A 13,052-nucleotide genomic window follows, 5' to 3' on the forward strand; every position below is an offset into this window, starting at 1 on the left:
TCTCTTGTACACCCGGACTTGAATAATCATCTTGAATATAGAAGACAAAGTCAGCAAGGTTATCACGATCGCGCAGCTGTGTCATGCGATATTTCTGTAAATGATCCTGTATATGTTCTGAATTATGGTCAGGGTCCCAAGTGGATCGCTGGTACTGTCATGGCCAAGAAGGGCAACAGAGTATTTATTGTCAAGCTCAAGGATGGGCAAACATGCAGGAAACATATGGATCAGACCAAGCTGCGGCACACAGACGAACCGGAACAGTCGGAGGAAGAGACAATCGACGACCAACCAACTACCCCCAGTCATCAGAGGACTCAGTGGTCATCAGTGAATCGGGACTTTCAATCACTGACATGTTCAATGAAAATGGACTTTCAGTCCCTGACATGGCCATTGCCACTCCCACCAGGTCAGCCACCCAGCCACCAGTCACAGCAGACTCTGAACACTCACCCTCGGCTGGAGTTGAACTGAGACGGTCAACCCAGGAGCGTAAAATACCGGACCTTCTAAATTTGTAAAAGACTGTGTCAATATTTCAGAGGTGGGTATTGTCATGTATGTACTTTTGGGATCAGTAGCCACTAGATGGCGTCACTGTTGGAGGCCATTGGGCTACATGCACGTGTGTGCAGCCCAAGTATAAAAGGCCAGCCATTTTGTATAGGAGTCACTTTGAGTCTTAATAAAGCAGAGCCAAGGTGATATCTCTTGGAGTTAAATAGTACTCAGTCTAACAGTTATTGCATACACAACATAAATAGTTGGGGTCCCAGCACTGATTCCTGCGGTACCCCACTAGTTACTGCTTGCTAACCAGAGAATGAACCATTTATCCCGACTCTCTGTTTTCTGTTAGTTAGCCAATCCTCTATCCATACTAATATATTACCCCCAACCCCATGAACTTTTATCTTGTGCAGTAACCTTTTATGTGGCACCTTGTCAAGTGCCTTCTGGAAGTCCATATACACCACATCCACTGGTTCCCCTTTATCCACCCTGTTCGTTACATCCTCAAAGAACTCCAGCAAATTTGTCAAATATGACTTCCCCTTCATACATCCATGCTGACTCTGCCTAACCGAATTTTGCTTTTCCAAATGTCCTGCTACTGCTTCTTTAATAATGGACTCCAATATTTTCCCAACCACAGATGTTAGGCTAACTGGTCTGTAGTTTCCTGCTTTTTGTCTGCCTCCTTTTTTAAATAGGGGCGTTACATTTGCAGTTTTCCAATCCGCTGGGACCTCCCCAGAATCCAGGGAATTTTGGTAAATTACAACCAATGCATCCACAATCCCTGCCACTACTTCTCTTAAGACCCTAGGATGCAAGCCATCAGGTCCAGGGGATTTATCTGCCTTTAGTCCCATTATCTTACTGAGTACCACCTCCTTAGTGATTGTGATTGTGTTAAGTTCCTCCCCCCCTATAGCCCCTTGACTATCCATTGTTGGGATATTGTTAGTGTCCTCTACCGTAAAGACTGATACTAAATATTTGTTCAGAGTTTCTGCCATCTCCATGTTCCCCATTACTAATTCCTCAGTCTCTTCCTCTAAGGGACCAACATTTAAGTTAGCCACTCTTTTCCTTTTTATATACCTATAGAATCTCTTGCTATCTGTTTTTATATTTTGTGCTAGTTTACTTTCATAGTCTACCTTCCCTTTCTTAATCATTTTTTTCGTCGTTCTTTGCTGGCTTTTAAAAGCTTCCCAATCTTCTGTCCTCCCACTAGTTTTGGCCACTTTGTATGCCTTTGTTTTTAATTGGATACCGTCCTTAATTTCCTTAGTTAGCCACGGATGGCTATCTTTTCTCTTACAACTTTCCTCGTCACTGGAATATATTTTTCTTGAGAGTTGTGAAATATCTCCTTAAATGTACACCACTGTTCATCAACTGTCCTACACTTCAATCTATTTTCCCAGTCCACTTTAGCCAACTCTGCCCTCAAACCTTTATAGTCTCCTTTATTTAAGCTGAGTACACTGGTTAGAAATCCAACTTTCTCACTCTCCATCTGGATTTGAAATTCAGAGTATATATAAGAGTAAAGAAATCTTAGTGCAATTATACAGGGCATTGGTGAGGCCACACCTGGAGTACAGTGTACAGATTCAGCATTGGCCGAAGCAGGTCCCACCGACCGCTTCTGATGTGTTTTCACCGCCGCGGTGGATGAGGTGGCCTCCTGCACGAAATTCAGCTCTTTGGAGCAGGCGGGAAGTCGGTCATAATGGTCGTGCGGCAGTGAGTGCTGTAAAGGGGCAGAAGTGGAGATGGGACCGAGTCTCCGCCCGCTGTCAGTCATGACGCGTGTGCGTCGCCACGCTCTCCCCTTCACTTAACGGGCAGAGCCTTCGCCATTTTAAAACTTCGGCCCACTGGGCCACCAGGGAGGGTTTCGGCCGGGCCAGTGGCCTTGTACCCAAGGTGGGGTGGGGCCTGAGGCTGCCTGTTGGCGACCCGGCCGAACCCGGGGGCATAATTGTCGGTCCGACCTGGCAGTCAGTCATCCTCGACCCCGAGGGACTGCCTATGATGATGATGGTAGCATAATGATAGACTCGTGATCCAGAGGTGTGGCCTAATGATCCAGCGATATGAGTGTTCAAGTCCCACCATGGCGGCTGGGAAATTTAAATTCAGTTAATTAAATAACTCTGGGAATAAAAAGCTAGAGTCAGTAATGGTGACCATGAAACTACCGGACTGTCATAAAAACCCATCTGGTTTACTAATGTCCTTTAGGGAGGGAAATCTGCCGCCCTTACCCGGTCTGGCCGATAGGTGACTCTTGTGGTTGATTCTTAACTGCCCTCTGAAATGGCGACTCACCACCTCGTTCTCCAGGGCAATTAGGGATGGGCAATAAATGCCGGTCTTGCCAGCGACACCCACATCCCGTGATCGAATAACAAAACCCCACACCATCCCTGCGCCACCCGGCACAAGAGGCAAATTGCCCCGCCATTGGGAATCTGCGGATTAATGGCAGGAAGCTCTGCCCGCTATCATCTAAGACTTGTTGTTGACGGACCCCTTGAAATCTTCTGGCGGACCCCCAGTTAAGAGCCCGAGCGTGCACACTCAGGTCCCGCCCCCCTCCCCGATCCTCATTGGTTCATTTTTACAGTCTGTAATTTTTCCAGCGATCTCCTCCAATGAATAATCCGTCGAAGTTTCGTGGAACGTCTCCACGGGCCCCAGTTTGAGAACGACTGACTTTTAAAAAATCTATCCATTCTCGGGATGTGGCGTCGCTGGCAAGGCCGGCATTTATTGCCCATCCCTAATTTCCCTTTGAGAAGGCGGTCGTGAGCCGCCTTCTTGAACCGTTGCAGTCCATCGTAGGAGTTGTTTTTTGGCTCGCTGGGCCATCGCGGAGGGCAGTTAAGAGTCAACCACGTTGCTGGGGGCCTGGAGTCACATATCGGCCAGACCGGTAAGGGCGGCAGATTTCCCATTAGTGAGCCCGGTGGGTTTTTACCACAATCCGGTTGTTTCATGCTCACCATTACTGGCACTAACTTTTTATTCCAGATTTATTTAATTAATTGAATTCCTCCAGCTGCCGTGGTGGGATTTGAACTCATGTCCCGGGAATCACTAGTCCAGACTTCTGGATTACTAGTCCAATAACGTAACCACTATGCTGCCGTACCCTTAATTGAATGACGGACTAGGTTCGAGGGGCTGAATGGCCTCCTCCCGTTCCTAATGACCATTTCTAAAACCGTGATCTCAAACAAACTGCACACAGACAATTGACTTGGCAACCAAAACACTCCAGTTAAAGTTTAAGGCAGGGAGATTCCGTAACAAGGCAGCTGAGCTGTAAAGTGCTGCTGATTAGGAGCTGGGGAGAAGTGAGGATCCAGGATATAACTGACAGACCATCCATTTCCTTCACTGAAAGAGAGAGAGAGAGAGAGTGAAAGGTTCATATGACGCCCATGAACTATCGCAGCTTACAGTTCGCCGAGAGAGAGGGAGAGAGAATCTCGAGCTCTCTGGGGCTACACAAGAAACCTCGATCTACTCGAACATTCGAATTTCAGAAACGAGGCAGCCAATTTACACAGGAGTTTCTCTGACCAAAAGGCATGGGGCTGATCTGATCATCAATAATTTAATTCAAGTGGTTTAAAGAAAAAAAAAATGACTTTAATTTTAAACCGAGGGGACACGAGGAGAATGACCTCTTTACTGATTCTCATTGTATTTGTACTGATCCCAGATCCTGGTGAGTACTTTTAATTATTTTCAGTTTAAAGTCTTTGTTCTGAAAAAGAATGAAAGACTTGCATTTATATAGCACCTTTCACGACCAACGGACATCCCAAAGTGCTTTACAGCCAATGAAGTACATTTTGGAGTGTAGTCACTGTTGTAATCTTCTTCTTCTTCGGCAGTCCCTCGGAGTCGAGGATGACTCGCTTCCACACTAATGAGTTCTCAGGTGACTGGTGAGTCCAGTCTCTGTCACAGGTGGGGCAGACGGTGGTTGGGGGGCTTGGGTTGCCGTGTGCTCCTTCCGCTTGGTTTCCGGCGAAGAGGCCCGAGGTGCTCGCTGCCTTCCTGGACGCATTTCCTCCACTTTGGGCAGTCTTGCGGCAAGGATTCCCAGGTGTCAGAAATTTCAGAAACGCGGCAGCCAACTTGCGCACAACAAGCTCCCACAAACAGTAATCTGATAATGACCAGATAATCTGTTGATTCATCTGATGTTGGTTGAGGGATAAATTTTGGCCTCAGGACACCAGGGATAACTCCCCTGCTCTTCTTCCAAATAATGCTATGGGCTCTTTACTTCCACCTGAGAGGGCAGACGGAGCCTCGGTTTAATGTCTTATCCGAAAGACGGCACCTCCGACAGTGCAGTGCTCCCTCAGCACTGCCCCTCCGACAGTGCGGCACTCCCTCAGCACTGCCCTCCGACAGTGCGGCGCTCCCTCAGTACTGCCCCTCCGACAGTGCGGCGCTCCCTCAGTACTGCCCCTCCGACAGTGCGGCGCTCCCTCAACACTGCCCCTCCGACAGTGCGGCGCTCCCTCAACACTGCCCCTCCGACAGTGCGGCGCTCCCTCAACACTGCCCCTCCGACAGTGCGGCGCTCCCTCAGGACTGCCCCTCTGACAGTGCGGCGCTCCCTCAGCACTGCCCCTCCGACAGTGCGGCGCTCCCTCAGCACAGCCCCTCCGACAGTGCGGCGCTCTCTCAGCACTGCCCCTCCGACAGTGCGGCGCTCCCTCAACACTGCCCCTCCGACAGTGCGGCGCTCCCTCAGGACTGCCCCTCTGACAGTGCGGCGCTCCCTCAGCACTGCCCCTCCGACAGTGCGGCGCTCCCTCAGCACAGCCCCTCCGACAGTACGGCACTCCCTCAGTACCGCACCGGGCATGTCAGTCTGGATTTTTATGCTCGAGTCTCTGGAGTGGGAATTGAACCCACAACCTTCTGACTTGAAGGCGAGAGTGCTGCCCACTGACTCCCGGATGACACTGTATGTTCGTTAACAAAATATGTATTTCAAAACATGATTTGACATAAAGGCAAAGAGCAACTTGGTGAGTTAATTGTGAGGAATTTTGAAAGTGCAATTCCTATGCGAGGGAAAAATAGTGTTTGAATTTTTATTTTACTGGAAAATATTCCAATGCTCTGATTTGAATTATATTCTGTGATCCTATGAGAAATAATATGCCACACGTATAGTATCTGTACAACTTTGGGTGTCCCAGTACAGAAGGTTCATTAAATTCATTGAGTGCATTCAGCGTAGATTCGCCAGGATGATACCAAGGATGGGGAACTGGTAGTGAAGAGGGACCTGAGATACTGGGGTGAGTACCACTGGGGCAGAGGAGACGAGGAGGAGATTTAATTGAGAGGTTTAAAAAATTTTTTTGTAAATGTTTTGACAGAGCCGGTAGGGAAAGACTATATCCTCTGGTTAGGGAGTCAGTGATAAGGGGGCGGGGGGGTCATTAATTTAACATGGTGACAAAGAGTGCGCCAGGTGTTACAGGAAATGTATTTATGGGGCACAGAATGCTTTGCCGCAGGGAATGAATCAGAGGTCGACAGAGAGCTACCCAGCCTAATCCCACTGTCCAGCTCTCGGTCCGTAGCCCTGCAGGTTACGGCACTTCAGGTGCACATCCAGGTACTTTTTAAATATGGTGAGGGTTTCTGCCTCTACCACCCTTTCAGGCAGTGAGTTCCAGACTCCCACCACCCTCTGGGTGAAGAAAGTTCTCCTCATATCTCCTCTAAACCTCCCCCCGATTACTTTAAATCAATGCCCCCTGGTTATTGACCCCTCCTGCTAAGGAAACAAGGTCCTTTCCATCCACTCTATCTGGACTGTTTATAATTTTATACACCTCAGTTAAATCTCACCTCAACCCCATCTGTTCCAAAGAGAACAACCCCAACCTCTCCAGTCTTTCCTCACAGCCAAAGTTTTCCAGTCCTGGCAACATCCTCGTAAATCCCCTCTGCACCCTCTCCAGTGCAATCACATCTTTCCTGTAATGTGGGCTGTGGCTGAGACCATTGCATCCTTTCGGGGAAGTTGGGTAAATATTTGGAGTGGGGCAGTATGCAGGACTGTGGGGAGAGAGCGGGGCAGTGGGACCCATTCCGGATTACTCTGGCAAAGAGCCGGTATAGGCAAGATGGGACGAATAGCCTCCTCTTGTGCTCAAAACCTTTCTGGTTTTATGGATTGCTGTTCGTGATACATGAGCACACGCAAATTGCATGGAAATAAACCTCAATAATATATCTGCCTCACGGCAAACAAAAGCGACCAGGCAGACGGAGCTGAGGGCAGACGGAGCTGAGGGCAGACGGAGCTGAGGGGAGACGGAACTGAGGGAAGACGGAGCTGAGGGGAGACGGAGCTGAGGGTAGATGGAACTGAGGGGAGACGGAGCTGAGGGGAGACGGAACTGAGGGTAGATGGAACTGAGGGGAGACGGAGCTGAGGGTAGACGGAGCTGAGGGTAGACGGAACTGAGGGGAGACGGAGCTGAGGGGAGACGGAACTGAGGGAAGACGGAGCTGAGGGGAGACGGAGCTGAGGGGAGACGGAACTGAGGGAAGACGGAGCTGAGGGGAGACGGAGCTGAGGGCAGACGGAGCTGAGGGAAGACGGAGCTGAGGGTAGACGGAGCTGAGGGGAGACGGAACTGAGGGGAGACGGAGCTGAGGGTAGACGGAGCTGAGGGTAGACGGAACTGAGGGGAGACGGAGCTGAGGGGAGACGGAGCTGAGGGGAGACGGAACTGAGGGAAGACGGAGCTGAGGGGAGACGGAGCTGAGGGCAGACGGAGCTGAGGGCAAACGGAGCTCAGGGAAAATGAACATTTCTGTGAGCTCAGGGCAATGTTCCCAGGAAGCTGTGATGTCTCCAGGGAACCCGTGCAGCCCCGTAAAGGTGTGCCATGTGGGGCTAAGAAACATCAGAGGGAACATTGGGAACCAAGCCGGGTCTATGGAGTCAGCCATGATCTCATTGAATGGCGGAACAGGCTCGACGGGGCGACTGGCCTCCTCCTGTTCCTATGGGACACCGGGCTGTTTAACTGTGTGCGAAATCTCAGTCAAATACAATCCTGCCATCACTCGGTTTCTGTGGATGGCAGCGTTTCATTGTGGGGGTTGGGTGGGGGGGAGGGGGCCCGGGCGGGTATCTCTGGGGTCATAGGAAACGGGGCTGATTAGTTTCCGTCTCTCCAGCCCCTGCTGCTGAATAAACGCTTACCACAAGGGCTCGACATTTCACAAACTGCAGCTGTAGATGTGATCGAGGACCGACAGATACAGATACCTAACGCTCCCTCGACACTGTCCCATCAAACACTCCCAGGGCAGGTACAGGGGGTTAGATACAGAGTAAAGCTCCCTCTACACTGTCCCATCAAACACTCCCAGGGCAGGTACAGGGGGTTAGATACAGAGTAAAGCTCCCTCTACACTGTCCCATCAAACACTCCCAGGGCAGGTACAGCACGGGGTTAGATACAGAGTAAAGCTCCCTCTACACTGTCCCATCAAACACTCCCAGGGCAGGTACAGGGGGTTAGATACAGAGTAAAGCTCCCTCTACACTGTCCCATCAAACACTCCCAGGGCAGGTACAGCACAGGGTTAGATACAGAGTAAAGCTCCCTCTACACTGTCCCATCAAACACTCCCAGGGCAGGTACAGGGGGTTAGATACAGAGTAAAGCTCCCTCTACACTGTCCCATCAAACACTCCCAGGGCAGGTACAGGGGGTTAGATACAGAGTAAAGCTCCCTCTACACTGTCCCATCAAACACTCCCAGGGCAGGTACAGGGGGTTAGATACAGAGTAAAGCTCCCTCTACACTGTCCCATCAAACACTCCCAGGGCAGGTACAGGGGGTTAGATACAGAGTAAAGCTCCCTCTACACTGTCCCATCAAACACTCCCAGGGCAGGTGCAGGGGGTTAGATACAGTGTAACGCTCCCTCTACACTGTCCCATCAAACACTCCCAGGGCAGGTACAGGGGGTTAGATACAGAGTAAAGCTCCCTCTACACTGTCCCATCAAACACTCCCAGGGCAGGTACAGCACGGGTTAGATAAATTTGCCCCAGCCACATTTTTGCAGATCAGTATGATTGTTTTGCGATATCGATATATTCTTTGTCTGTTCCCCAGTTGCTGTGAGAGCGAGCGAGGAGAGGCTGGATGTGTTCCCGGTTTCCGCCATTGTGGGGCTGGGAGAGGCTGTGGAGTTAACGTGTGTGTCTCACTGCCTGAGCGTCACACCGCAGTGGGAGATAATGATTGACTCTGCACCGGGAGAAGTGACATCTTCCGGACTCCGCACTGTTCTACGGATCGACAAGGTGCTGGAAACATACGAGGGCGATTACAAATGCGTCATCACCTGCGCAGGAAAATTCATTTCCCGGACTGTCTTGCTAACGGTTTACTGTAAGTAACAGAAAGTTGCGTAACAGTGCTGAGTCTCACACTCCCGTTACACCCCCCGTTACACCCCCATCACGCACTCCCATTACACATCTCCTTCACACACTCCCATTGCACACTCCTGTTATACACTCCCCTTACACCCCTGTTACACATCCCCATTACACACCCCTGTTTCATACTCCTGTTACACCCCCGTTACACACTCCTGTTACACCCCCGTTACACACACCTGTTACACACCCCTGTTACACACCTGTTACACCCCCATTACATTCCCCATATACCCCCTGTTACACATCCCATTACACGTTCCCATTACACCCCGTTAAACAATCCCATTACACTCCCCGTTACACCCCCATTACAACCCCGTTACACCTTACATTACACACTCCCATTACACCCCACGTTACACACTCTCGCTACACACTCCCATTACACACTCCCGTTACACCCCCATTACACACTCCTGTTACACCCCCTGTTACATACTCCATTACACACTCCATTACACACTCCCGCTACAAATCCCATACACCCCCCGTTACACCCACATTACACGTTTCCATTACATCCCCATTACACATTCATGTTACACCCACCGTTACACACCCATTACACACCCGTTAAACCCCCGTTACACCCCATGTTACACACTCCCGTTACACCCCCCTTACAAACTAGATTACACACTCACGTTACTCCACCATTACACAACCAAGTTACACTCCTCCATTACACACTCCAGTTACACACTCCCATTACACAATCCCATTACATACTCTGTTATACCCCGTTACAAACTCCCATTACATCCCCGTTACACACTCCCATTACACACTCCCGTTACACACACCCGTTACACCCCCCATTACACCCCAGTTACACACTCTCGTTACACCCCCGTTACACACTCCTGTTACAAAACCGGTTATGCTCCCATTACACTCCCATTACACCCTCCTGCTACATCCCCCGTTACACCCCCATTACACACTCCCGTTACAAAACCTGTTATGCTCCCGTTACACTCCCATTATACTCCCATACACACTCCCGCTACACCCTCCATTACACCCCTGTTACACACTCCCGTTACACACTCCCGTTACACAGTCCTGTTACACTCCTGTTACACACTCCAGTTACACACTCCTGTTACACCCCCGTTACACACCCCATTACACACACCTGTTACACATCCCTGTTACGCTCCCGTTACACCCTCCCGTTACACCCCCCCATTACAACTCCGTTACACACTCCCGTTACACAATCCCGTTACACACCTGTTACACCCCCATTACATTCCCCATATACCCCCCGTTACACATCCCATTACACGTTCCCATTACACCCCGTTAAACAATCCCATTACACTCCCCGTTACACCCCCATTACAATCCCATTACACCTTACATTATACACTCCCATTACACCCCACGTTACACAGTCCCATTACACACTCCCATTACACACTCCCATTACACCCCTGTTACACACTCCCGTTACACACTCCCGTTACACACTCCTGTTACACACTCCCGTTACACACTCCTGTTACACCTCCGTTACACACCCCCATTACACACACCTGCTACACACACCTGTTACACACCCCTGTTACGCTCCCGTTACACCCTCCCATTACACCCCCCATTACAACTCCGTTACACACTCCCGTTACACAATCCCATTACACACCTGTTACACCCCATTACATTCTCCATATACCCCCCATTACACATCCCATTACACGTTCCCATTACACCCCATTAAACAATCCCATTACACCCCCATTACAACCCCGTTACACCTTACATTGTACACTCCCATTACACCCCACGTTACACAGTCCTGTTACACACTCCCGTTACACCCCCATTACACACTCCTGTTACACCCCCGTTACACACTCCATTACACACTCCATTACACACTCCCGCTACAAATCCTATACACCCCCCGTTACACCCCCATTACACGTTTCTATTACATCCCCGTTACACATTCCTGTTACACCCACCGTTACACACCCGTTAAACCCCCGTTACCCCATGTTACACACTCCTGTTACACCCCCATTACTAACTAGATTACACACTCACGTTATACCACCATTACACACCCATGTTCCACTCCTCCGTTACACACTCCCATTACACACTCCTGTTACACAATCCTGTTTCATACTCTGTTATACCCCCGTTACACACTCCCATTACACCCCGTTACACACTCCCATTACATCCCCGTTACACACTCCCGTTACACCCCCCATTACACCCCCGTTACACACTCCCGTACACACTCCTGCTACATCCTCTGTTACACCCCCGTTACACACTGCCATTGCACACTCCTGTTACACACTCCTGTTACACCCCCGTTTCACCCCGTGTTACCCTCCCGTTACACTCCCATTACACCCCCATTACACACTCCCATTACACACTCATGCTACACCTCCTTTATACACTCCGTTACACCCCCTGTTACACCCCGTTATGCTCTCGTTACACACTCCCGTTACACACCCCATTACACACTCCCATTATACAATCCCATTACACCCCTGTTACACCCCCATTACACTCCCCATACACCCTCCACCATTACACGCCCCATTACACATTCCCATTACACCCTCGTTAAACAATCGCATTACACTCCCCGTTACACCCCCATTACAACCCCCGTTATACCTTACATTACACAATCCCATTACACCCCACGTTACACACTCCCGTTACACACTCCGATTACAGATTCCCTGTTTCACCCCTGTTACACACTCCTGTTACACCCCCGTTACACACTTCTGTTACACACTCGGTTACACACTCCCGCTACATCCCCCATTAACCCCCCATTACACGTTCCCATTACACTCCCGTTACACACTCCTGTTACACTCAGCGTTACACTCCCCGTTACATGCCCTCGTTACACCCCATGTTACACACACCTGTTACACCCCCGCTACAAACCACGTTACACACTCCCGTTACACACCCCCGTTACACCCCCATTACATACTCCCGTTACCCCCCATTATACACTCCCGTTACACCCTCTGTTACACACTCCTGTTACATCCCCCATTACGCTCCCGTTACACTCCCATTACATCCCCGTTGCACTCCCATTACACCCCCATTACACACTCCCATTACACACTCCCTTTACACCCCCATTACGCACTCCCGTTACACCCCTGTTACACCCCTTGTTACAAACTCTAATTACACCCCCATTACACACCTCATTACACACCTCATTACACACCCCATTACATACCCCATTACATACCCCATTACACACCCTGATACACACTCCCGTTACTCACGCTCGTTACACACTCCTGTTACACCCCGTTACACTCCCCATTACACACTCCCATTACACCCCCTGTTAGACACTCCGTAACACAATCCCGTTACACCCCCCGTTACACCCCCATTACACAATCAAGTCACACTCCCCATTACACTCTCCATTACACTCCCATTACACACTCCCATTACGCCCCCGTTACACACCCCATTACACACCCCATTACACACCCCATTACACAATCCCATTACACAATCTTGTTGCACCTCCGTTACGCCCCCGTTACACACTCTCATTACACAATCCCGTTACACCCCAGTTACAACCCCGTTACACACTCCCATTACACTCCCATTACACACAAACGTTACACTCCTCCGTTACACTCCTCCATTACACACTCCTGTTACACACTCCCGTCACATACTCTGTTATACCTCCCGTTACATACTCCTGTTACACCCTCGTTACACACTCCCGTTACAACCCCGTTACACCACCGTCACACACTCCCTTTACACCCATATTACACACTCCTGTTACACGCCCTGTTACACTCTCGTTACACCCCCATTACACACTCCCATTACACACTCCCGCTACACCCCCCCATTACACCCCCGTTACGCTCCCCTTTACACACTCCCGTTACACACTCCCGCTACTCCCTGTTGCACACTCCCGTTACACACTCCCGTTACACACTCCCATTACACCACCCG

The 13,052-nt window shown here is 50.1% G+C and overlaps 1 protein-coding gene across 1 annotated transcript in view; it reads left to right on the plus strand.

Moving 5' to 3' along the window:
• Window positions 1-13,052, plus strand: part of LOC139228497 (neural cell adhesion molecule 2-like) — a 127,279-nt gene that overhangs the window by 30,537 nt on the left and 83,690 nt on the right. The window contains exon 3 of the mRNA XM_070859560.1: window positions 8,716-8,994. Within this exon, the coding sequence (XP_070715661.1) occupies window positions 8,841-8,994 (154 nt within the window). The 5' untranslated portion in view covers window positions 8,716-8,840. The remainder of the gene's footprint in view (window positions 1-8,715; window positions 8,995-13,052) is intronic.

The sequence above is a fragment of the Pristiophorus japonicus genome, chromosome 18 (assembly GCF_044704955.1).
Source record: "Pristiophorus japonicus isolate sPriJap1 chromosome 18, sPriJap1.hap1, whole genome shotgun sequence".
Taxonomy (NCBI): Eukaryota; Metazoa; Chordata; class Chondrichthyes; family Pristiophoridae; genus Pristiophorus; species Pristiophorus japonicus.